The sequence below is a fragment of the Streptopelia decaocto genome (genome assembly GCF_964273445.1).
Source record: "Streptopelia decaocto genome assembly, chromosome: 2".
Taxonomy (NCBI): Eukaryota; Metazoa; Chordata; class Aves; order Columbiformes; family Columbidae; genus Streptopelia; species Streptopelia decaocto.
The window spans coordinates 34,473,455-34,501,021 of record NC_138655.1 but is presented as its reverse complement, the minus strand read 5'-3'; the positions used below and the strand labels follow the sequence as shown (position 1 = coordinate 34,501,021).

Below are 27,567 nucleotides of genomic sequence, written 5' to 3'. Positions count from 1 at the left end.
GTCATGTAGTCACCTTTACTTACCTGAGAAAATCAAATTTTTATTCAGAATACATAGCATATATGAGAGTTCTTTAAATAGTACCTGTATAAAGTCACTAAATGGGAAAGGTATGGCTTAGTTATTTATTGTAAGCAAACTATCTTTGTTTTGCTCAGATCAGAATTGTTAACATTTCCAACATAAGAGATGTATTTTCCTTGTGTAAGCAAACACGTGTATTGGAAAGGAATGGTTTAATGATGGAGATGTGTGCTTTCTGGCTAATGATCTGCTCTATCAGAGTCCCACATAAAATACAGAAAAAACAAAGTTCCACACAACATTTGTGTAAGTCTAAAGTCACAAAAATATTTTTAGGAAACAAGTGTTCCTCTTTATATATGGACTCTGTGCCAGGAAAGTCAGTGCAGGTATTCTGCCTTTAAGATTTCACATGAAGCAGGTCTCAGCTGAATATGGGCTGCAGACGATTTAGCATTTTATTTGTAAAACCACTTTAGGAAGATTTGTATACCTTGATGGGATCAAGATGGGTTCACCTTGTAGCTTGTGCCAAGGTAAAAAGGTGTTACTAACGTAACAAAATAATAATCAAGCATATGCTTGCCAAATCTGATAAAAATGTTTGTGTTTGTGGACTGTAGTTTTTTCAATTTAAGTTTCCCCCCGCTCTATAACCCAAACACAGTCAAACACTCAGACTTTAAAAATGAAATAATTTTACTCTATCAGGTTGACAAAAACTTCATAGAAAAAAGGACAAAACCACATTATCTTCCTATGAAATCTGTTAATGCTTAAACCCAGCGTTTTAGAATGTTTTGATCACCTTGTTCATATAAAGCACTGAACTGAATTTCTTCTGTTGGCGAATTTAAGAAAAAGATTCAAAACAGTGTGCATGTATTTTTGATGTGTCTTTATAGGTGAGGAATGCCAGAAAATATGACCCACCTGGCACTTCGCTGGCAAGAGGGCAGCCTTCATCTCAGGAGAGACCCACAAGGAGCCTGTTCACTTATCTGAACTTTTTCCTCATCACCTAATGCCTCATCACTTAATTTACTTTTTAAAAATAATATTTATGAACCTAAGGATTAAAATCAATGATTTGAAATATCAGATCCTTGTTAGAGAAATCCAAACATACCTAATTGCCATATTAAGGTAAATAAGTATACACTAATACATGCATCTCTGTATAGAGGTATTTGAAACAAAGAATTAAGTCTTACACAACATTCACTATCTAAAAGCTGTAATTTTCTCTCCAGATTTTGACCTGAAATGTCACCTGTGGCCATTGTGTACTCCTGTTCTAAAACCAGTGACAGTCTACTAGGGCACCATCAGCACATTGATGTGTCTGTTACAGTTACAAATACAGTAAGTGCATTCATTATTTTATGAAGAAAGTATGTTTGTATATTATGTAGCCACAAGGAAGAAAAAAAAAAGTATTTGAGAACATGTAGCATGATGCATGGATGGAAGCAATACTGTGTTTTTCTTCATGTCACACTCTCCACCCCCAGTTTTGACCTACTGTATTTACTTAATGTAACCATTTCATTTTGGGGAATTTTTCCTGAGCATTTTTTTCCATCATTGCGCATGGACCTTTCTATACTGTTTAAAGTTCTCCATGCTTTCCTTGTTTTTCCGATCCCCTGGAGTCATTAAGCAATTACAGCTGGGATCAAGGCCAAAACCAGCTAAATATCACAACTGAGATTATCTCAAGTGGCACCTTAGTTTAATTGCTGAATAATCTTTTCTCTAGGGTTCAGATAAACATTGGTTGAGTTTTCTGATACCATATGCCTTCCTAAAAGTCCTTCCTTTTAGATTTACTGCTTATATTCTTTTTATGAGGCTTCCTATAGAAGGTCAGTTGGAGGCCCACCTTAGTTACCTAACTACAAATTAGGATAGCCCCCTTCCTTCACAGCCTTTCTCTGGTTAAAACTGAAATATTTAGATTACAATCTCTGTACCACTTGCCCTCAAATCACCAAAAGCAACAATTTCAGCAGATCCTGGACTGAGCCCTCATGTTATTTTGCAGTGGCTATGGACTATTTTACAATTTACAAGAAGAAAAGCAGTTTTCTTAAGTACACCAGCTTGAAAGATACAACCAGAACTCATTCTTGGGCTTCTATGTGGTATTTCAGAACAGAAATCTACAATGCAGGATGGTCAGAGAAGAAACCACGTTAATCTGGTTCTTGTTAAGTGAATGTTTCTTCCTCCTGGCTGCTTAAATGAAGGAGGCTTTATCTTCTCTAAAGCAATTGAGTCTTCTCCCTTACTGTGAGTTAACTGCTGATAAAATATTTTGATTAAAAAAAAAAAAAAATCAGGAGTTTTAATCTTAAAACAGGAAAAGTCTGCTCCCAACTAGGAAACTCAGCTGATGCACAAATGCAAATAAAAGCAAAACAAACTACAGATGGAAATGTAAGATGACGGGAGAACAGCAAAAGGAGTTATTGCACTATCTTTCATGCTATGAAGCAGCACAAATAACTGACATTCATTTCTTAATCTACATTTATTTATTTTTCTGATTCACAGAAAAGATTATGACAGTGAATTCTACAAGTTGGTAAAATGTGGGTTTCCCTGCTGATCTGTATAGTACTATAGCTCACATGAATAGTTTGAGGTGGAAGTGTTCTTATCTGACTCTGCTGCTGGAGAGGTATCTGCTCTCAAGAGATGAGGAAGATAACTGTGTTTACAAAAGCAGGTTTCAAGAACTTGCATTACAAAGAAGTTCCTATATTGATGCAGCCACAAACTATCACAGTACCAGTAAGTCATTGTAACCAAGCTTTTAATGTAATTCATAAAAAAATAGAGTTATTTACATTTGCAACTTATTTGATGGCATCCTCTTTTATTACAGCATTTGAATCAGTGAAGAAATGTCACTAGAACTCACTTTAGGGTAAACTTTTCAAAGGTAAACATGACAGTACAGGAAAAATTTTTAAAACGTTGTGCATTCTTCTTATTTTGCAGCATCATACAAAGTTATTCTTTACAACACATGCACCCTGTCCTTACAGTAAGCAGAATTCCCTTCCAGATTAAGGCACACATTTTTAGGGACAGTCCCACATTCTTACAAGTGACACTTTGTGACATAACCAAAGGAATTAGTTAAATTCCAATGTATTGTAGCTGAAATGCAGAATGTAGCCATTTACACGTTTTTAAGAAAATTCTGGTTAAAAGGACAAAAAAATAAAAATTATACTCATTGCATAGTTGCAGTAAACCAGATCAGTGAATACAAAAGCCATCAAAATATATTATAAATCTGAGTTTCAAAGCTACTCTAAAATACTGCTTTGCTTTAGAATACAAATAACACTGTTTGGGTTAGTTTGTGGAGTTGTATTTTGGTCCATGCTGTTAATTCTATATCATTATATTCTTCTTCCATTAGTTTAAAAACCTCAGCACAACAGGTCCTCAGGCAGTGGTAAGAATGATGGAGCCAAAGGGCCTTTCCAAATCTCGTACTTCAGCTGCTTCGGTCAGTTCATAAAAACTCTAATTTCCACTGCCTCCCTTCTTTACTGGTTTAAATAGACTTCCCTCAGAACTCTAAGGGAAAAGAATGACAGGGGACACAGATTTAACACTGTTAGAGATGGGGTTTGTCCCTGTTTTCTAGTCCGGAGCTGATAAATCACAGCTCTTGAAAATATACATCCCATTAAAAAAAAAAAAAAAAAATCAACAACAACAAAACTATTTACTTTGACTATGCAGTAGTTCCACATAATCTGCTGGCAGTAGAAACTTCTTTGGTGTCAGAGTCAGGTCTTCCTGAAACCACAAATGGCCAAGTCTGTAAGCGAAAACAGGTATTTCATATTAAAAAGAAAGTATATCCTGATATGAAACTGGAGCTTTATTACTGATAGATGTCTAACTCTGGTTCAGTTGCAAACACGTCATCATGTTTTAGTCCCTGTGGGAAGCACAGGGAGAGCCGAGTTCCTCTAACAAATATTTTCATTACGTTTCTTATGATAATTAAATGCTCTGCAACAGGGCTGCAACGGTCAGCAACAAATGGCTCTCATAAAAAAAAATGCAACATCTCTCTTGCTTTGCAATTGTTTGCATTATTGTATAAATGAAAAAGCATATGAACTATTCAAACACAATCACTCTGCACTAGATAAGCAACCTTTTTACCCCTGTGGCACGCATCAAGGCGTTTAGTTTTGTACCGATGAACTAATGACCGCTTCTCCTTCCGCTCCAGGCCAGCCCGCAGAGCGAATTACTCCTTTTTCGGACATTAAGCTTGCCTAATGCCCGAGGAATTTATTTCTTTAGGGTCCCCTACTCCGACTCCCCAGAACAGACACACCCGCCATCACCGCAGGCCAAACCCGGCTCTCGGATCGCCCCCGGGGCGAGGATGACCGGGGATTTAAGAAGGGATCGGGGCCACCTCTGGCTTCTCCGACAGCGGGCACGGATTGAGCGCTGCCAACCCTGCTCGGGAGGTGCAGGCAAGAGGGGCTACCCCGGGCGGTGCCCCGGGGGTTCCCCCGTGAACATCGCGGGTGCCCCTCGCCGCGCATCCCGAAGGCTTCGGGGCCGCGCCCGGCCTCCCTCCTCCGCGCCCCCCCGCGCCGTACCAGGTTGACGGGGTGGACGTAGCCGTTCTCGTAGCGATCCTCCTGCAGCAGCTGCCGGAGGTGGGCGATGTAGCTGGACGCCAGGCGCAGCGTGTCCAGTTTGGAGAGCTTGGTGTCGGGCGGCACCCAGGGCAGGCTCGTCTTCAGCCGGGAGAACGCCTTGCTCAGCACCCGCATCCGCGCCCGCTCCCGCGCGTTGGCCGCGTTGCGCTGGGACTGTTTCCCCTCGGGCGGCGGCCCCCGCGGCCCCGACGCCGCCTTCTTGCCCCCGGGGCCACCGCCCTGCGCCCGCTTCCTCTTGCAGCCACTGCCTGCCGGCCCCGTCGTGCAGCTGCCTTCGCCGTCCTCCTCCTCTTCCTCCTCTTCCTCGTCGTCCTCCTCCTCCTCCGCCGCCGACGAGTTGTCCCCCGAGGGGTAGAGCTCGCCGCGGGGCTGGCGCTTGGCCGGCGGCGTCGGGTAGTCCAGCTGCAGCGCCCGCAGGTCCATCTCGGGCAGCTCCTCCGCCTCGCTCCCGGAGCCCGTGGACATCGCCCCGGGCGGGAGGCAGGGAGGCGGGCGGCGGGGCAGGCGGGAAGGGGCGGGCGGCCGAGGCGCGCCGGCGAGTCGGCCCAGCGCGGGGCGGCCCCGCCGCGGAGAGTCCGTACCGGCGCGGGGGGGGGGGAGGGCGCGCGGAGGGGGGATGCGCCCCTTGACAGCGCTATATATCGGGTGTCCGCGGAGCAAACCATCTGCCGGGCGGAGGGGTGGAGTGGGGGTTCGGAGGAGGGGGTAGGACCCGGCGGAGCCCCGCGCCGGGGGCGGTGCCTCTCTGCGCTGACCAGCGCAACGCTGCGCGCTGGCCCGCGCAGACCCCAATACACGCGGGGATGTCTCCGGGAGTATCTGTGCTCTTGGGAGTAACGCCGCTGTGTGAAGAAGAGCTTTTCCTCCCGGATAGAGTCCTCTTCTCTCCCCGGATGAGGCAAAATGCCCCCAGGACTGATCCCTCAAGTAGCGGGGCGCACACTGCCTGTCTGTCCCTAAGGCAGCGGCAGTCGGGCTAAGCGCCACCCGGAGCTCTACCCCTACCTGTCTGCATTCGTTGTCCCTCTCGCCTTTCCTCCGAGGTCGGGGGATTTCCCCGCCGTGTAAACCCACGCTCAGTCCCTCTCTCCGCCGCCCAGCGATGCGGTAGGACGGGGCCAAACCCGGGGTCTTCCCCTGCCCGCTGCCTGCCCTTCCCCGGGCAGGGGCAGCAGGAGACGCGGCACTCAGGGGTGGGTTTGAGGTTTGTGGCAAGCAACGCAAAAAGTCGCTGGAAAGGTGCGGACTGTGTCAGAAACTTGTTGTGAAGCTACCGAAAATAACAAACGAGTACAACGTGTCCGAGTGCTTCTTCTTCCTCAGAGCAATTAATTAAAAGCCAATTGATTGGGCTGTGTATAGCTGTGTGTCATATGGCAAATTAAACGAAGCAGTTTTTCGAGGGATTCGCTGTTTTTCTTCTTTTTTTTAATTAAAACAAATCCGCACTGCATCTTTTATTGAGTCCACGGAAGAGTGGGGGTGCAAGTATCCACTGGAAATGCTGATATGGAAATTCGACAGGAGCATAAGTAAAACATAAACAACTACAACAACAAAAAATCAAACAACAACTTGTATCCCTCCCATCCCCCAAAATATTCCTTTTTCCAAGATGAATAACTAGCACTTAGTTCCTCGCTGGCCTTCACGGCTCTGCCTGGATACAGTTAACCAAAGTGAGAATTCAGTTCGCAGAAAAGAATCTAATGACTACAACAGGTGGAAAGATCTTGTCCCGCAATTTTTACTCCTGGTTTTTCCCTTCCATTTCCCTCCTGGCCGAGTGGAACCTTCCCGGCTCCTGCGGCACAACTTTCCTGGCACCGCCGGCTGCCTTTTCGCCCAGCGCTTTGCACTTCACTCTCCGCCAACCCTGTGGTCTTATTGAGGGGTACTTAACGCTGCATAAACCTCGGCTTCACCCGCTGGGGCTAGAACCACATCAGAGCCGGGTTTGACGGCAACCTTTCCAAGTGAAACTTGACATTTCGCGAACCACCGAAACAGGCAGCTGATCTTGCAACTGGATCTCTTGAACTTGGTTTGACACCACGATGCTCTGGCTGGGTCCTACAGGCTGCACGGTGAAAGGGGAGCGCGCCGGACTTGAAGGTTGCTCTGCCTCCCCAATTAGCCTACATTATCCGTATAAATATATATATAAAGATACTGCAGGGGAAGAGATATAGGTTTACTTTTTCCCCCCATCTGGGTTGTTTATACAGGTGCGGGCTGAACGTTTTCCCCGCTAAAGATTAATGGGAGAAAGTGCTGAATTTCTTTAAACAAAGAAGAAAATGGTACCCAGTCTTAAAAGCCACAATGGCAAATCTCACCTTTCGCTCCTACCTCTGCCTCGGCGGATTAAAGGAGACGCATAATGGATACTTCGTCTCATTAATTGAAAGGATTGGGGGCGGGGGGGATAGCTAAATTCTCAGGTCGTCTTTGCCTGCTTCTTGGTTAGTAAAGGAAATGGGAAACGCAATGGAGTAAATCAGGAGTGAACCTCAGGGCTTACTTCGGATTTACACTCAACGAAACCGAGCAGAATTGACCCTCTCATATCCATCAAACCGCTGATTTCTGCGACCCTGACCAAGATATCATTTTCAGGATAAAGTCTTTGATGGGGCCAGGGCATTACATCATGCTTGCATTTGTCAAGACTTTGATCCTTTGTGCTCTCTGTATGCTGCGTAGGGAAAATATCCCTGCTATATCAGGGCAGCGTTTTACACCCTTTATCAGGTGCAGTCCCTTTCCCTTTTCTCTGTTAAAAGGTAGAACCCCGATGTGACCTGTGCCCGGACTCCAAGGCCAGCATGCTGCTCCTGTTTCAGGGTCCATCACTGCACGTAGCATGCGGTGCCAGGGCAGTCCGGCTCTGCGAAGCCCAGCGTGCGTGTGGGGGAATACGAGCAGCAGCTCAAACAGCTCCTGCATGGAAAGAAGCTGCAGAGAGGACCTTCCCCAGGGGGCTCTGCCTCTGCACGGTTGTTGGTCCTGAGGCCACAAAAAGCAGCTTTTCTTTGCTGAGGGGGGATCCCTGATTTGGGAAGGCGCGCTGGGACAGGTTGTTCATTTTTTTTCCTCACACTTTTCCGGAAGGTATTTTGGTAAATAAATTTAACCAACCCAAGTAAATAGGAGTCCACGAAACCCAGTTTTCTCCTATATCTTTGCAGCAGCCTAGGGTGTTTCATGCTGTCCCTGCCGGCCGGCGCCACGGTGGGCGGAGAGCATCCCTGTGCAGACCGAGCTGCCCCGGGCCCGGGAACCGCCGCCCCCGCGTCAGAGCGCGGCGCTGACAGCCCGACAGGTATCTGGGATGAGACAGAAGGGGTATAAACCTTTTATTTTTTTCCTACAGTTTCAGAATAAATTAAATATATATATATATTCAGAGGCCAGGGCTGTAAAACGCAGGTTATCTCCGAGGAAAGGAGGGGGAACCGCTAAAAGCCTCATGTCTTTCTCATTCATCCTCTGGGGTGTTGGCAGCGACAAAGCAGGGTGGAGGAGGGAGATGATGTGTTTTCGATAAAGTGCTTTAAATAAGGCTTTCCTTTGTCATTTGTCCTTTCCTCGAACTCCACAGCGTTACCAAGTCACTTCGCTCCGACCTGAAGTGCACTTACGCTTTTTCGGAAAGACCTTATTGTAACAAGGACATTTTTATGCATTTTCTCGCGGTGGTGAGAAAGGCAGGATATCTGGAAGGGAGAACAGCCTCTGGCAAGCATCTCAGTCTTGATCTCTCCACAAGCGTTTCCAACACCCCTGCAGGCTGCGCGGAAGGCATGCAAGACTCCTGCCTCGAAGGGACGCTTGACATTGCTGGTGCTGTAGGATAAGCAGGTGGATGAATTACAACCTTTGTTAAATGCCACCCAGAGCAAACGGCTCAGATCCTCCGGTAAAGGCACCTAGTGGAGGGAGAAGGTTACGGTGCCTCTCATTCCCCGCTAAAAACACCTGTACCAGGAATGTTGTTTGCTACAGCCCGTGCCGTGGGTGCCCTGTACTTGGCCAGAGGTCGGGCACGGCTCGAGGTACCACTAAAGGATGCCCTTTCTTATTGTCACATTCCAAAGGTGATAACGCCGTGGCGCCGATGTCCCGGTCCCCTGGCAGGCACCCAGCTGGGTATGCTCCGTGTGAGCTAGCGCAACTCCCTTGGGGTGGGGGATCCTGAAAGCATAACGGGGAAACCCAAGGACCGCCATCCCGAACAGTTATTGAAAATGAGTGTGTGTGTCTTGGGGGACGGGGGGGTGGGGGAGCGGTGCTTCCCCAAAAAATGGCTTTCCATAATACAAGAAAATGAAAAGCTACTCAGTGGCTCAAACCATATAAAATAGGGCAAACGGGGAACAATTGAACTGGGAGAAAATAAATAAATAAATAAGTATTTACTAGAAATTAGTTTGCCTAGTGATTGTGAAACTTCCCGTAAGGGAACATGCTCAATGATTCACTTGGTGAAGGGACTTAAAAAGAAACACGGGGTTAAAACCTGCCTCTCCTCTCCCCTTCGCCGCCCGGGCACCAGCCCTCAGGCCCGGGACTGCCCCGCTCCTCTCCCCAACAGCCCCGGGGCGAGCCCCGGTGCGGCGCAGGCGGCCTCTCCCGGCCCTCGGGCGAGCTTGTACCCGAGCCATCGCCGTCCTGGCGGAGGAAACTCTCGGTTACAGGAAGAAACGACACCCGCTCCGCCTGTGGGGGCTGCTGGGCGCCGGGGACTTGGGGGGGAGCGAGCTGCCGGGGCTGGTTATGACGTCTGGGCTGCGGGCGGGGGTTCGTGCTTCTCGCTCAGCCTGAGCATAAGCGGACACATGCTTTAAAAATAATTTTTAAAAGACCCACACAGGTTTGTTCTTTGAGCTGCTCATTTCCCTTAAGGTAATCTCGCCCCGCGGCGCAAGGCCAGAGCGTCTTCCCCGCAGAAAAAAGCAGCTACTTGTTATTTACTCCGTCCCCTTTCTCCCCGACATTTCCAGTGCAATAACGACAACGAGATGTTATCAAATGTAAAGGATCTCTGCTTTTCCCGGAATTTGGCCAGCAGCGAGTTTTCCTCAGGTATCCCCAACTTTCAACAGGGTTTCCCTGTGGAATAGCCAGGCAAACTCTCTAAATACCTCCTGGCGCCAGAAGAAAGTTCTCATGTAACAGATATCCGCTGGTGCGAGAACACGGATTCTGCTCACTTTGTCAATCAGCCCGGGTTGGGCGGGTTGAGGAGGGGGAGATGAGGATTTCTTTTTAACTAGAAAAAAAAAAAAGAAATAAGTGGGTTTTTTACTAATTGTGGTTGTGTTTGTTTTATTTTGTTTTGTTTTTAAGGATGCCTGGAGATATGCTGTTGGCCTAAATGACCAGAATTAATGTGGTCCTCTAATTTTAAAGTGCAGTTTATTTCTTGGAGCAAATTAGCTGGAATAAAAAGCAAACATCAGGCAAGAGGAAGCACTGTGTTAGTCTCCTCCTTGTGTTTCAGTCCGACAGGGAAGGCCACCAGAGCAAGACGGAAGAGATGGGAAGAGATAACACCACTACAGCCCTTCATTATACTGGAACTTTCCACCACACTTGCTCAGCTTGGCTGAGCTATGGCAGAGCAGACAGAGGAGTTCGGCTTCCCCAGGAACCACTGCTGAAGTCGGTGGGGGCTCTCAGATGGGGGCACACGGCCAGTGAGAGAGCGTCGTGGTCAGCACGGGGAAAATCACTGCCCAGAGGTGTCTGGAGTCAAGAAAAACTCCATCACTCTGGCATCTCATCATTAGCTGTATTGAGGGAAGGCTGAAAAGGGCACACGGTACTTGGAGGCTCCAGGCTGCAGCCTTACATTCAGTTTTCTGGTGAAATTATTTCTCGTTTTCTCTAGGGAATAAATTTTGTATAGAAGGCACCTAGGCAGCCTCCTGAACACCAGGCAGGTCGGCATCTTGCAACGCTTTAGCTCAACAGCACTCATACTATGTCAGGATAGATGCTCTTTCTCTCGTAACAAACATCCTCACTTTGGCTGTGCTCTGCTCCCCTTTGTACGATGTTGTGTATCTGGGTATAATATTCACTTTTCCAGCTATTTGACCTGTGATACACCTAGATGTTAAACTGGTAAAATTACAAGTGACCACATCCCTCATTATTGGGTTGATTCTAGATCTGAGATGTATGACAGATGACCCGGTCTTGACAAGGATTTTGTAGATATAATAAACATGGTTCTTCTAGAGTGTTATCTTAACACAGATAGGTTGGTATTTAAAAAGGAAAAGCTTAAAGTGTTAAGAATTCATCTATAAGACTCTACACCAATTTTCCCACTTTCTGGATGCTTGTTTCCCTATTCTACATAATATTAAGCCAGAAATTTTGTTCTTTTCACAGTTCTTCTAAAAAGTGCTGCCACATCTGAAAACACTTCATTATGATCACTTTACATTTTAAGCAGCTAAAATGTTCCAGAGTCTCCCAGGCTGCTTCCTGTCACCATCTTACAGTATGTTCTTTGCAGATACTTCTTGATGGCTGAAGCTGAATTCTTTTGCAAATTATTTTGTGGTCTGTTTTATTTTCTTTTTTTTTTCTTCTTCTTTTTTTTTTTTTCTTTTCATTTTTTTTTTAAATTTTGTGATCATGGCTATATTAATGTACATTGACTTTTAAAAAAAATTATTGCTTGAGACAAGAAATGAGACATGAAAAAGAAAATGAATATCTGGAGCTACACATTAAGAAGGGCAGTGAAATAAGCTTTCATAGGCATAGCTGTCATATTCACAACTCAAATGATGAACCGTTAGAGAAGATTTCTGTCTTTCATTTCTATAGTCAGGAATGAATTTCATTTTTGGAAAAAACTATTTAGATTTCAGCTAATGATGATCAGGCTGCTGGGAGACATCTCAGATAATTTAATCTTGCAGAATAACTCTATTAACAACACATCAGCTTTTAAATCAATGACACTGGGAAAATGAGTTCTCTTTCTACTCTCTACAGACCTTCAAACTTCGCCTTCGTTCTTTGGGTGTTCATTGTTCATGGCAGGAACAGGTGAGGTCAGAATTCTGTCCTTTACCTTTCTTTACCATTTGAATTATGTTAATAACTAATTAAAAAGAGCAATCTGGCATTAAAAAAAAGAGATATTTTTCTTTTTTCCTTTCATGGTAGATTTCTCTGAGTCAGCAGTTTGAAAATAAAATGAATCCAGATTTATCTACATTTCGCTAAACAAAATGGCTATTCTGTCAATACCAGCATTCTTGGCAAGAATGAACCTGTGCTATTAAAGGAAATCTGTACACATCAAAAAAGAACCTTTTTAGAATTAATATTTAAAATTAAACAGAGAAGTTAACCTGATCTTGCAAGAGTGAAGACATACATTGTACTTTGAATGGGTGCCTGTGAAAAGAAAAATGACAACACTACTGAGCAAAGTCATCAATGAGAGTAAAATATTACAAAGCCATCAATTTCAACTGAACTGACACAGTGACACAAGTTGAAAACCCGATTCACAATGTCTAGGTCTTTTCCTGTGGACCCTGGTTTAAAATAGGAAACAGTCATGGCAAAAGAAGTAGAATTGTTTTTGGCTTGAATCTGGAAAAAAAAAAGAGTGCTTGACTAAGGATCTCTTGATGCAACTAAAAATATACAGTAATTGATTGCACAGTCCTTGTGAGAGTGAGACTATCATGGTCCTCTCTCAAGGATGTTTTTCTGTGTCAAACCTGGGTTTAGGGACATTTACATGTTCTCTCACAGGTGTGCTTAGCATAACTTGGATGGCTGTCAGCATATAAAGCTGTATGTTTTAAATAGCACCTGTTTTTGGAAACAAGCACAGACTGAGATACATGTTTTCCTGGTAAGTAAGTTTCTCATAATTAATTTTATAATTCTTTCACCAAGGGAAAAAAGATACAAAGATTACTTCAGAAAGCACCCAGGGCTTTTTATCAAAAGTAGTGTTGTCCATTTCAAGATGAAATTGGATCCTCAATAGTTGCTACTCCAAAATTCCTTTAAATTCTTATTACTATATTTCTACTATCCTACTAGTTGACCATTTCTGAGGAAAGATTTTCAGGAACCAATATAATGGCTTTCTGTCCTTGTTGTCCAATCTTCTGTGCACTTGCAGGAGAATAGTTCATAGCATGTATTAAGACTTGATTTGTTCACCTCAATTGGCTTAAAAAGTGCAGGTGCAATCTGCCCTCCCATTTCTAACTGCTCATAATTGGTAAAGGAAAGTACATTTACAGTTGAGTTACCTTGACTACTATTACTTGCAATTTTCCTCTTACCTCTTTCTTAGACTGTGATTGCACTGGCTAACCACAAGGCAGCTGGTTCAACATTGCACTGCCCCTGAGATAGCAGGATCCCATGATGCCATAAAGCTCCCCCAAATGGTATGATGCTGTTTTGGTTTCATGAATTGGGATCATATTTGATGTTACAGGGTCAAAAGGAGAACATCAGTTTACACGCTGCTACTGCTCTGTTGCAAGCAGAGCAAGGTGACTGTCAAGGTTTAATTGCAAGGTGACAATAAACCATGGCAGATACTCTCTGTTAATCCCCCTTCCACCCTCTCCTTAGATAGGTAAAAGTGATAAGAAGGATAAGGAAGAGAGACTTCAAGTTGGAAAGGTTTTAAAGGCTTTACTAATGCTACTAATAAATAGAGAGAATGATACAAAATATACAAAACCAATCTTGAGTATCCCAGGGCAGTGGTGTAACTTTGCCCACCCTTGGCGGAGGATGGAGTTGGCATCACTCCAGAGGCTGCAGGGCAGGCACCCAGAAGTCCTGGGCAGGACTTCATAGCAAACTGGAACTGGATTCAGGGATGCAGGGTCTCAGGCCTTGGATTGCAGGGATGACAGGCAGGGTCCTCTTCAGATGGCGGCCATGGTTGAAGAGAGCAAGACCCTCGTGATCTCCCACTTTTACAGGGTGTATGATGTGAATGGGAAGGAATACTCAGTTGGTCAGTTTTAATCACCTGTTCTGCCCACCCCTCTTTACAAATACACCTCTCTTGTGACAGAAAGTGTGGAATTTTATTAGAATTCTTAGTTGTTATAGCAATAAATCTAAACATGAGCTTCTTCAGCATTCCATTGTTTGCCCTTATCAGTCAGGAGTGCAGTGTCCAAAAATCACGTAGCTAAATTCAGAAAAGTGCAGTTACTTAGAAGAACTTAGCTGAAAGGAAAAATCACTAAAAGAGAACTGGTCTTGTTTTTAATAAAACCAGGACAGTGACAAGGGGCAGGCTAATGATAATGTGATTGACAAAGCAGAAGTTAAGTGAAGGCCACTCATCTGGAACTAATGCTCCCAGCAAATTGTTATGATTGCTTTGGAAAGTGTTATATCTTTTTGGTCTATGTACATGTAGACTGAATGCATATGTTTATTGTATACAAAGCAATGCAGCAGTCACCAGAAATTGAAATGTCTGGTTTGCTGGAGGAAATGCAGCTGATGTATCTATTCAAAAGCATTTGCACATTCGTTGCCCCAAATTTCCAGGTAAAACCAGCAACATAACACTTTCCAATTAAATTAGAAGAGCCTTGCAAGAAGTGACTCATTCACAAGAGCGTTTATAAGTTTCATAAGTTTATATTTGTATTTTTCTTAAAGGCCCTGAAACTTCTGAACACACATATCTTTCAACAGACAATTGTAATAGCATCTGATTCAAATTACAAGGTTGCCTGAAACTGATTCGCTTCCCATTTCAACCTAATACAAATGGAGAGATAGCAAATTGTTTGCTGCTGTCCCATTCCAAGATTTAGAAATCTCAGGGATCTGAGGTTTCAAACACACTCACCCTTAAGTCCACAACTTAATTAGCAGCTTTAACTTCATCTGGAGATAAATCGGATGAGATAAAAATGAGATAAAGAAGATGAGAAATTCTTAAGTTTATATGGATATCAATGTAAGTTTCTTTTTTAAATTTTGGCATAAAAGTGTTCATAACCAATCCTACATTCAAACAAACTTTGAACAGAAGACAGGAATGAGCTCTATTAAGCTTTTGCCCTCTGTTTCTTAAAGTTATGGACTGCCATCCAATCTACCAACTTCAAGAAGCTGACCTCTGGCAAGTCTGGTTTTATTATGTTTTGATTTAAGGTCTCTAAAGCAAAATTATTAAGATAGTCTGGGCCTGTGATAAACACATTAATCTTCATAGTGCTGGCTGAATAAGGAAAGGTGAAATGGTGAGCTGATACTCTTTCCCACAAAACCAGAAACACTTAGAATAACAAAGTGTTTAAAACATGGAAATTATCTAACCTTGAAGCAAGGAAAGTAATATTTCTTGATATAGCCATTTTCCGAATGTCTTCTTTATTCAGCTTGGGAGCAAGGTGTCCATTGATCTTATGAAATTCCATACCTTCTTAATGAGCAAGAGTCAAAGGCTATTCATTACACAAAGCTATGTATAAAACCAAAGGCAAAATGCTTCTGACTCTTTGAAAATGCTCCTATGTTAATGTGCACATTATCTTTATCAGCTGTTAAAAAGGCTCTGAAAACAGAGGGAACTGCCTAAAAATGTAACTTAGTGCTTTAGCTAGAGATTTATTGATCTTATTTATGTGCGTTCTGCTTTTGTGAGTGTTTGAAGTACAGATCCAATATATATATACATATATATATATACATATATTTATATAAAAGCTGCGTGATCTGGCTGCTATTTGTAAAAATGAAAGAGTAAGGTGAAAGAAAGGTAACTCCAATTCTATAGGGAATTGTTAGGGCATGGATACAACAGATAGTTTATTGCTCTACTTGGGATGATCACCAGGTTCAGTGAATTAATCAGATTTTCAGACTTGTAGGAGAACACAGGTAATAAAAAACTACAGGTGTATTTAATCAGTCCTTCAAGTACTGAACATTTTTGTGAGTGAAAAAGGTGCTTTCAAAAAAGCTGTGACATCTCTATCCGTTGAAAAATCAGGCTCTTACATCCAGCCAAGCAGAAAGGAACAAACAGACCAAGTAACAGACCTTCAAAGATGTAACCATTATATTCAAAGTTTTTATTTATCATATTGTGGAAAGACAAACTATATGCTCAACTTGCTTATCTAAAAGAGCATGTCAGAAGTCAATAGGAAGGGTGTAGGTGTGGTTTCTCATTGGACTTCAGAAACAAATCTTCACAGTGGTGTCCTGTGAAGCATTCATCCTAAATAGAGACTGGACTTACAGAGTAAATGCTGTAGAGATTTATGTAGTCTCAAAAGATTATTAGCATTTTGAAATGTCATAATATTATTAAACTGGTATAATGACAGAAAGGGAAGAACTTTTTTGTTCAAATGCAATTATTCAGCATGGCAAGGATAAGAGGAACAACAACAACAACAACAACAGAGTACTGATTGCCCTTTCCAAGTAGCCATGGCACTCACTTTCATTCTTAATATCCTCTTTAAGATAATTTCAGAAAGGATACACTATTCAGAAATAGGATAACATATTCTTCTCCCCCCCTAGTCTTGCTTTTTAAGCGCATAAAAAATGAATTTAAGAAGAGAGAATACTTATAGAGTTCTAAGCCCCATTCAGTCCAGTTCTGTCTCAGTGGCTAAAAGTAAGTGTCTATAAGGGTATATGTAAAGGGCAAGAATATGGTGGTATTCCTCAGAAAACTAACTCTCTCAACAGCCAATAAATTCAGTTTCAGTAATTTTCTGAGCCAGACATTTAGTCTTTAAATAAAATGGACCTTGATAGATTTTTCTTCCATGAGTTGACTTTGGAATCCATGTACAGTTTAACCGTCCCAGTATTCTGCAGCAAAGCTTAATAAAACATACAGGGTGACAAATCACTTCCATTAATTTAGGAGCAGAGTAAGGATGGATTAAGACGCTTATAGGAGACTCAGGCTACCACAGAACACACTAAATCATATGTGCCATATTTCCTATGAATATGTATTGCAGTTGGGTAGGACTGATGCAATGGATTTGTCACATCCATCCCTGGACAGAAGACTTACTGACAGCTGGTTGTTCGGTCCCCATTCAAACTGGGATCTGAGGCAGAAGTCAGAATCACAGAATTGTTTTGATTGGAAAAGACCCTTAAGATAGTCAAGTCCAGCCATAAACGTAACACTGCTAAGTCCACCACTAAACCATGTCGCTAAGTGCCACATCTACATGTCTTTTAAAGACTTACAGAGATGGTGACTCAACCACTTCCCTGGGCAGCCTGTTCCAATACCTGACAATTCTTTCAGTGAAGAAGTTTTTCGTAATATCCAATCTGAACCTCCCCTGCTGCAACTTGGGGTCATTTCCTCTTGTCCTATCACTTGTTACTGTGATAAGAGACCGACACCCACCTCACTATGATCTCCTTTTAGATAGCTGTAGAGGGTGGTTCCTCTCAGATTCCTTTTCTCCAAGCTAAACAACCCCAGATCCTTCAGCTGCTCCTCATCAGACCTGTGCTCCAGACCCTTCACCAGCTCTGTTGCCCTTCTCTGAACTGTCTCTAACACCTCAATGTCTTTCCTGTAGTGACAGGCCCAAAACTGAACACAGGATTCTAGGTGGGGCCTCATCAGTGCTGAGTAAAGGGGAATGAGCGTGTCTCTGATCCTGCTGTCCACACTGTTTTTGATACAAGCCAGAATGCTGTTGGCCTTCTTTGCCACTTGGGCACACTGCTGGCTCATATGGAACTATCTGTTGGCAAACATTCCCAGGTCCTTTTCTGCCAGGCAGCTTTCCAGACAGTCTTCTCCAAGCCTGTAGCATTGCCTGGGGTTGTTGTGACCCAAGTGCAGGACTCGGCATTTCATGTTGTTGAAACTCATACAATTGGCCTCAAGCCATGGATCCAGCTTGTCTGGATCCATCTGTGGAGCCTTCCTACCCTTCAGCAGATCAACACCCCTGCCCAGCTTGGTGCCATCTGCAAATAGTTGATCCTCTCATCCAGACAATTGATAAAGAGATTAAATGGAACTGGCCCCAGTATTGAAACCTGAGGAACACCACTCATGACCAGCCACCAACTGGATTTAACTCAATTTACCACAACTTTTTAGGCCCAGCCATGCAGCCAGTTTTCTACCCTGCAGAGGGTGTGCCCATCGAAGCCATGAGCTGCCATCTACTCCAGGAGAATTTTGTGGGAAACAGTGTCAAAGACTTTACTAAAGTCTAGGTAGACAATATCCACAGCCTTTACCTCATCTCCTAAGCAGGTCATCTTGTCATAGAAGATCAGATTGGTCAAGCAGGACCTGTCCTTCATAAACCCATGTGGACTGGACCTCATTGCCTGGTTGTCCTGTGTGGTGTTATTGCTTAGCATCAGCATCAGACTTTGCAACATACATTTATGCCATCTGGAAAACAAGACATGACAGCACTATGTGCTTAATATGATGTTATAATTACCTTCACCTCTGGATTTCCCAACTTTTCCAGGAGGACACAATGTATTGCAAGCAAACTCCAGAAGGTCACATTACAATCAAAGAAAATGACCCAGAACAGAGTTTCAGGATCATCAACAGTGTGGATAATTTTCCTGTAGTGACTTTATTATAGGAAATTACTCCATAAGTTGTTTTAAAAAATATGTTTTCCCTAAACACAGTTAATGTCTTGGCTCTGAAAACATGGAAAGACCATCTGCTTTAATTTGTATAACCTGTTTTGCCATTTTAACTGGTATCAGCCAAGAAATTTCAGTATAAATTGAAGATTCCACCCTCCATCACTGAAATGTTTACTCATCTTCCTTTTTACTGTTGAAAATAGGACTGCAGTCTTCAATGAATTAGATTATTTTAAGAAGTATTAATTTATTTTACTCTTTTGCTTGACCATTTATTTCTAGACAACAGATTTCAAGGATTTAGTCTATCAGTATTCTCCTTCTGAAGACACTATAATTGAAGTTTCTTCACAAATACTCTAGTGTCATCAATCAAACACTGAAATATTTGAGGTGCTTTTTGGTTATTAGAAATGGATTATTAAGTCAAGAAGAAAAAATAAACACTTTTTCTTCTTTAGCTTACAGGTAGCTTACAGGTTTCTAGAGGAGGTCAGAAAGAGAAGTGTATTTTTTTAATCAAGTACTTTTCTATACAATGGAGATATCTGAGCTTCCTGTTGCAGATCTTTTATGATGTATACAAATCCTTATTATTCATTCAGTTAATATAATTTTCTTGTATGAAACTATCAACCACATGTATTCTATAAAAAGTATCTCTCTTATATGGGCTGTCAAGGGATGTCAGAACCAAAAAATCATCCAGCTACCTTCTTTCAAACATGTATTTCTCATATGGGAGCAAGCTGGCAACAAGCACACTCCTGGATACTCATCTAGAAACAAGGCAAGTAGTTACTCTTCCTCATTCTGGCCCTTAGTTCTTTCTAAACACCTTCAGCCACTCTGAGTTTGGCAAGCTCCAGCGCTGTCTGAGAGGCCCAGGCTGCTTGGCTGCCTTTTCACTCAGTGCTGCCATCAACACGTCTGTCCCGGCAGGTAGGAGGAGGTTTTCTGTCACTTTCTGATCTTTGCACTTCAGGGGATCACACACTGAGATCCAAGTGCTTTGGTGTTCATGGAGGATCATTTACATGGCTTGTTCTATGTTTTGCTGCTAATTCTCTCCTGCCTATGACATCAAAATACTTTATTTTTAGGAAGAAGAAAAGGCCAGCTATTTTTTAATTTTTGGTAGCTCAGGCTTTGTATTGCAAGACCCAGTGAAGTCCCTGACCACAACTTTTCCAGATGAAGCCCACTGGTTTTGCACTGCTCACTTTTGTGGGATGCTCTGGACCCGTAAACAGAGTTAATCCTGTGATGTAGCATAAAACCACTGGCACCCAAATCTGGAAGATGACCACATGGAACAAGGGAAAAAAATCCAACCCAGAAAGCAGATGGTCTTCTTGCAGCTTGCTTTACTGCAGTCAGATCTCCATCAAAGACATGTATAGGAAAGGTTTTGTTGATCCAAATGAAAATTTTAAGTAGCTTTAGAAATAAAAATTAATTCTTGAGCAAAAACATTCTGGGTGGCAGTGGTCTTCCCAAAAACTGTCTTAAAAAGATTAAGGAGACTTCCATGTCAACTCAGGAGAGGAGAAGTGAATGAGTAATGAAGAGTGGTGAGGAACTTTCTATGCCATCACTGGAGACATCATATGGCTGAACTTGGTTTTTATAATCATCTTTTATAGTCATGAAAAGTAGTCCATAGATCTCATTCAGACTGAGAGACCAGATTTCAGAAATCACTGCTACAAAGTGCTACTCCATGGGTGGTGGAAAGTGCTTTTGATTTCACCTCTTTTTATTTATTCAGGATTTTTTTATAAAAAGTCATTTACAAAAGTAGTAACCAATGAAATGAAAGCAAAAGCAAAGAATCTCTGTTACTAAGGTACTACTAGAAATGAAAATATATGTTTCTGGAGATGAGGAGCGAGCTACTTATGGATAGGAGAGTGTTTAATACTGCCTTCTTCTGCAGTTAACTTTGGTAACACTGCTGTTTGCTCTTCTTATTGAGAGCTTACCCTTACAAATCTGCTTAGGCATCCTAGAGTGCATAAAATTCCCACCCAATCCAATGGATCAACCAGAGAACTGAAGAGTAATATTAGAAAAGTAGAGACAAACATTTATAGGCATGTAGTTCATAATTTATGGATGCAGAGAATGGGGAAGAAAACAAAGATTTATTACTATCATTAAACAATTAAAACATCAGTATTAAATCATGCAGTCTTCTTGAAAGAGGGACCAGACTTGTGGGGTGACTGGCATATGCACATTTCTGTTACTTCCCAGGATAAAATTCTATGGCATACTCTCCTAAGAACCTGAACAGTGTTGTCTTCTACCTCCACCCACTTTACTTCTTTTATCTTGATGGTCAACACCTTTACCAAAGGCATACAATAAGTACAATTTATACCCTGTTTCCCTGAAAATAAGACAGAGTCTTATACAATTTTTGCTCCAAAAGATGCTTACTTTTTTACATGTAGCTGCCTGGACACTATTTAAATTGACTTTATTATGAACTGTAACTAGCACTTATTTTTGGAGTAGGGCTTATATTTTGAGCATCCTCAAAATCCTGGAAAAATCATGTCTTATTTTTGGGGAAACAGGGTATAGGTCTGCCCTACATATAGTTGATGTGCTACTAATAGCTACCTGTTAATAATCATTAAAATCTACAATTTATGTTCTGAAGAAATTAATAAATCAAACCAGATATGATTTTACAAAAATGATTATGTCAAATCTGAAATTTGAAGTACAGAAACCCATGATTAAACAGCTGTAAAATACATTTGATTTTGTGTGGTCTAAACAAATAAGGAACTCAAGTCAATATTTCTCCTCACCTCCGTCAGTTTCACAAGATGAATTTTCCTCCTGTTATTTCAAAATTAAAAAATGATTTGTTGGATTGGAAAAATTTACATTTGGCTTGGCTTGGCCGTCTAGCTGTGGTTAAAAAAAGCGGCTTGCCAGAAATCAATTTCCTATGTCAGGTCCAGCCAGTATGGACACCAAAAACAGCTCTTGATGAAATCCAAGCAGCAATTGCTGTTTTTATACAGGACTCCGATGGATCCTCAGGGTAAGTAATGTCTCTGAGCTTGATGTAGCTTTTCTTGTGGAAAAGGGTTTCATTTTCTGCAATATACCTTTGCACTTAATTTAGCTGAGAATAAAGTTTTCTAAAACCACTGTTCTCAAACTGAATCTTTGACATATGCACCTGTCTATTAGTGTGGTTTCATGAGCTGGTTTGGACCTCAACAGTAGACAGTCTTCAAAATGTTTTGTCACCAGCAAAGGTTTGTGATGACACATGCAACGCTTTTCAACACACAATGTCATCTCTTAGTTAATTTGAAAAAAAAGCACAGAGTACTAAACTGAAATGGCAAACCAAAGCTTAAAAATCCTTTCCTGATTTTCTTTTCTCAGTTAAGTAAACCCTTGACTCTTTTCTGGCTTCACCAAACTATCAAGGATAACATTGTCTAAGCTGCTGGAAGAATAAGAAACCTGAATATTCTAGTTTGTTTTCTCAAGTGGTGTCTCACATCTAAATTCAAATAGGACAAAGTTTTTGGTCATAGAAATATCATCCATAATATCTTTGTGGTCAGTGATGACTAAGGGCACATGTCCTGACAGACATGCATTGCATTTCTAAAGCAGTTCTGGTAACAAGTTACTATTTCTGATAATTCATTCATGTAAATTCTAAAGTGTCTGTTTAAACTATACTCAGCCAACTCAATTCAGTTCAATGAAATTGCTGTGTACCTGGGAGCATCCTGAAGTTTCTCTAAAGACCACATTGTCCATTCAGACAGCAAGTCCAGAATCATGGTCTCAACTGTGGCTAAAAGCATCTTAAGTATCTTGTATAACCAGCTTTGAATGCTTGTGTGACCTTCCTCATTGTCTGCATTTAGACAATTTGCAGACTGTCCAGCTGACAGCCATGTAAACATGGGGCAGATCTGGGACCCCTCTCACCTTCTACTTTCTCTTGTGACTCCTCCCTCACAGCTGTGCAGACTCAACCTGGTATCTTTACTTTTTAGTTCTTATATTTTCTTCTCTGCTACCAGAAGGTGGTTTTTTTTGTTTGTTTGTTTGGTTGGTTGGTTTGGGTTGGTTTGTTTTTCCCAGTTTGGAGAAATACTTAAACACCTTTTCTGCTTTCTTGGTCATGACCTCACTATTACCTGAATCTTTCAAGAGTCAAATAGTTGTCCCTGGGGTTGTGTTTTCCCACATTCATATTTGTCTATACTTTTACAGAGATCCCATTTCTGCTTGTTATCTTTTACTCACCCTGGTTCTCATCTAGAGATAATTTAGGTGTCTCCAGGCTAGCCAGAGGGACTCTGTGCCAACAGGAACACCATTGGGAACACCATTCATTTCCATTCCTGCACTAAAAAATTGACTAGTGAATTTCAAATTCCCAGTTATGTAGATATCGCTACCTTTTTAGATAGTACCTTAACAAGAAATCGACGTATTTTTTGACAGCCTTAAGTTTTCAGTGTGTTGTGCGTCTTCTGCTTCTGTTGTGATTGCTCTCATCCTACCTGGCACATACACAGACTGATCACATTCATTAATTTATATCACTCATAATGGTGGATTAAATAATACTAGCGGTTACTCAATACAATACCAAACTTATTTGTATGTGCTGCTATTTCCATGAAAGACAAGTATATTGAGCTGCTGCACCGTAGTCTGTAAATGCACCATCTACAGTGTTATTGTGTTGGTCTTCCACAGATAACTGAACTTTTTTTCAGCATTTTATCCTTCAGACCTGCCTAAGATTTTTACTTTTTCACAAGTAACCTTAAGGAAAGCTCATGATCCATCATTGCTGAGCACCACTGGAACTGTGACAGGAGTCATAGTTGGTAGGTGAATGGCACCATGTTCCAAATCACAATAAACTATCATAGAGATGAAAGAGAATCATTTAGATTCTGTGACTGAGCTGACTGACATCTGATACTGTAGTTAGTGGTAGTAAAGGTTCAATGAATAGTATGAGCAAAACCAACCTCCCTGGTAGGACTATTTATTTCCTCTGCCATTGATTCTGTTTCTTGAGGAGTTCTGTATAAATTCGCTGATTTTCTTATAGAGACTGTGTTGACTATACTATGTGCTGATCTTTCATTTCAGTATATCTTTAGCAAGAAGTCTTCGGTTGGTTCTGGTGTCTTATGTTGCTGTCAGGACTACACATACACCTATTGTGACATTAACATTCTCAGGCGCATATACAATACGTTAGTGATATTCAGCATGTCACTGTTACATGATGACTTTTCCTGAAGGGTTTCCTCTGGGATGAAAGACAGCAACAAAGGTTGATAGGAAGTATCAAATGTAATGATCACATGATTAATAATATTAATGTAATTAAAAGTAGTCTTGAATTTCTTTGACTTGGTAGTATCCTTTACTGATTTCAGGAGACACCTTATCTTAGAGATAAGATTATGTATAGTTGAATATCTATTAATCAATCAAAGGAGCCAGAGCTCTGTTATTGCTACAAAGTATTTTCACAGAATCACAGAATGTTAGGGATTGGAAAGGACCTTGAAAGATCATCTAGTCCAATCCCCCTGCCGGAGCAGGAACACCTAGATGAGGTTACACAGGAAGGCACTCAGGTGGGTTTTGAATGTCTCCAGAGAAGGAAGCTCCACAGCCTCCCTGGGCAGCCTGTTCTGGTGCTCCATCACCCTCACTGTGAATAAGTTTCTGCTCAAATTTAAATGGAACCTCCTGTGTTCCAGTTTATACCCACTGCCTCTTGTCTTATCATTGGTTGTCACTGAGAAGAGCCTGGCTTCATCCTTGTGACACTCACCCTTTATATATTTATAAACATTAATGAGGTCGCCCCTCATTCTCCTCTTCTCCCAGCTAAAGACAACCAACTCCTTCAGCCTTTCCTCATAGGGGAAATGCTCCACTCCCTTAATCATCTTTGTGGCTCTGCGCTGGACTCTCTCAAGCAGTTCTCTGTCCTTCTTGAACTGAGAGGCCCAGAACTGGATACAATATTCCAGGTGTGGTCTCACCAAGGCAGAGTGGAGGGGGAGGAGAACCTCTCTCGACCTACTAACCACCCCCCTTCTAATACACCCAAGGATTCCATTGGCCTTCCTGGCCACAATGGCACAGTACTGGCTCATGGTCATCCTGCTGTCCACCATGACCCCCAGGTCCCTTTCCCCTACGCTGCTCTCTAGCAGGTCATTCCCCAACTTATACTGGAACCTGGGGTTGTTCCTGCCCAGATGCAAGACTCTACACTTGCGCTTGTTATATTTCATTAATTTTTTCCCTGTCCAACTCTCCAGCCTGTCCAGGTCTCGCTGGATGGTGGCACAGCCTTCTGGTGTGTCAGCCACTCCTCCCAGTTTTGTGTCATCAGCAAACTTGCTGACAGTGCACTCTAGTCCCTCATCCAAGTCACTGATTAATATATTGAATAGTAGTGGTCCCAGTATCGACCCTTGAGGGACTCCACTAGATACAGGCCTCCAACTAGACTCTGCCTCAATGACCACGACTCTCTAGCTTCTTCCCTTCAGCCAGTTCACACTCTGCCTCACTACCTGATCATCCAGTACACACTTCCTCAGTTTAGCAGCAAGGATGCTATGGGAGACTGTGTCAGATTCTTTACTGAAATCAAGATAGACCACATCCACTGCTTTGTCATCATCTATCCACCTGGTTATGTCTTTATAAAAGGCTATGAACTTGGTGAAGCATGACTTCCCTTTGGTGAAGCTGTGTGGACTGCCCCTAATGACCCTCTTATCCTTGATATGCCTTGAGATGACACCAAGGATAAGTTGTTCCATCACCTTTTCAGAGATGGAGGTGAGGCTAACTGGTCTATAGTTACCCAGGTCCTCCTTCTTGCCCTTTTTGAAGACTGGAGTGACATTTGCTTTACTCCAGTCCTCAGGCACCTCTCCCGTTTCCCATGACTTAGCAAAGATGATGGAGAGTGGTATAGCAATGACCTCGGCCAGCTCCCTCAGCACCCGCAGGTGCATCCCATCTGTGCCCATGGATTTATGGATGTCCAGATTGCTTAATTGCTCCCTAACCCAGTCCTCATCAACTAAGGCATATTCCTCCATTGTCCTGACTTCTTCCGGGGCCTCAGGGGTATGGGGCTCCTCAGGACAGCCTCCGGCAGTGTAGACAGAAACAAAGAAGGCATTCAGTAACTCTGCCTTCTCTGTATCTTCTGTCACCAGGGCACCCACCTCGTTCATCAGTGGGCCTACATTGCCTCTGGTGTTAGTTTTATCTGCCATGTATTTGAAGAAGCTCTTTCTGTTGTCCTTGATCCCTTTCACAACATTTAATTCTAAGGAGGCCTTAGCTTTTCTAGTTGCCTCCCTACATCCTCTGACAACGGCCTTATATTCCTCCCAAGTGGCCAGCCCCTCCTTCCATGATCTGTAAACTCTCCTCATCCACTTGAGCTTGTCCAGCAGTTCCTTGTTTAACCAAGCAGATCTCCTGGCTCTCTTCTTTGACTTCCTAAGTGTTGGGATGCTCTGATCTTGAGCTTGGAAGAAGGAGTCCCTGAATGCTAACCAACTATCTTGGGCCTCTTTACCTTCAAGTACCCTTTCCCATAGGATTTCCCCTAGCAATTGCTTGAAAAGGCCAAAGTTGGCCCTACTGAAGTCCAGGATTGCGATTCTGCTTGGTATTCTGTTCCTGCCACATGAGATCCTGAACCCCATGGTCACTGCAACCAAGGTAGCCCCCAACCTTTACCACTTCAACCAGACCCTCCTTGTTAGTGAGGATGAGATCCAACAGTGCTCCTCTTCTAGTTGGCTCATCCATCATTTGCATCAGGAAGTTATCATCAATGCACTGGAGGAACCTCCTGGACTGTGGATGGATGGCTGAGTGGTCCTTCCAGCAAACATCAGGGTAGTTAAAATCCCCCACGACAACCAGGGCCTGTAATTGCGAGGCTGCTCTCAGCTGCCTGTAGAAGGCCTTATCAGCTTCTTCACCCTGATCTGGTGGCCTGCAATAGACATCCACAACAGTATCACCCCTGCCAGCCTGCCCCTGAATTCTCACCCATGGACTCTCAACTCACTCCTCATCTGCCCCTGGACAGTACTCAATACATTGTAATTGCTCTCTGAATCTGTCAAGGGACATGAATGGCAACAAGATGGACTTTTGTGGGTACAGAGAAGCCAAAAGAAGGAATGTGGACCTGCTCCTGAATGAGGCAGGAGACCTGGTGACAACGATACAGAAAAGGTCAATGTACTCAATGCCTTCTTCACCTGAGTCTTTACTGGTAAGATTGACCTTCAGGAATCCTAAGCCCCTGAGATCAGTGTGAAAGTCTGGAGAAGGGAAGATTTACCCTCTGTGGAGAACATTTGGGTTAAGGAACATTTAAACAAAATGGACATCCACAGGTCCATGGGACCTGATGGAATGCACCCATGCATTCTGAGAGTCCCAGGTGATGTCACCATAGGGCCACTCTCACTTGTCTTTGGAATGTCATGGTGATCAGGAGAGGTTCCTGTGGGCTGGAAGCAAATATTACTTATATCTTCAAAATGGCAAGAAGGAGAATCTGGGGAACTATAGTCCAGTACCTTTCAATCCCTAACATTCTGTGATTCTGTGTTTCAACTCCTAATGGGCTTTTGCTTTCTGAAGCCCATCCCTTCATGCTTGGACAATGTCTCTACACTCCTCCTGGGTCATCTGTCCCTTCTTCCAGTTCCTGAATGTTTCTTCTTTATGCCTGAGTCCCTGTTATACTGTCATGGTGACCCCAACCAAACTCAGATAAACACTGAACCACAATGATTTTAAATGTGTCTCCTTTGCTCTTCTTGATTTTCTGTAACCCCTTAAAATTTAGGGAAGAAAAAAAAAAAAGAAGAAGACGACTGTGACTGTATTTCAGCTTCTGTAGTGAAATTTGTTGCACAGATCTGTCAGGTCCTTCTGTGCTTATATCCATAAAAAACATTGAAGAATTTTTGTAAATTTATTACATTCAGCATATAAGTGAATTTATCAAATTCAGTACTAAGGGGGAAAAAAAAGAATATTCAGCAACTAGCCAATTTTTCTGCAATGGTAACCTGTCTCA

At 42.7% G+C, this 27,567-nt stretch overlaps 1 protein-coding gene across 2 annotated transcripts; it reads right to left on the bottom strand.

The window, feature by feature from the left end:
• Window positions 1–2,814: 2,814 nt before the first annotated feature.
• MSC (musculin) lies at window positions 2,815–5,204 on the bottom strand (the record flags this gene model as incomplete). 2 transcript variants are annotated; one of them, XM_082045273.1, is made up of 3 exons in its annotated part: window positions 2,815–3,624; window positions 3,780–3,871; window positions 4,677–5,204. In XM_082045273.1, the coding sequence occupies 2 exons, from the start codon at window positions 5,202–5,204 to the stop codon at window positions 3,785–3,787; spliced, it is 615 nt and encodes a 204-aa protein (XP_081901399.1). In that variant the 3' UTR covers window positions 2,815–3,624; window positions 3,780–3,784. The 2 variants fall into 2 exon arrangements, with proteins under 2 accessions (XP_081901399.1, XP_081901398.1); XM_082045272.1 differs by having other exon boundaries at window positions 2,815–3,871.
• Window positions 5,205–27,567: the final 22,363 nt, after the last annotated feature.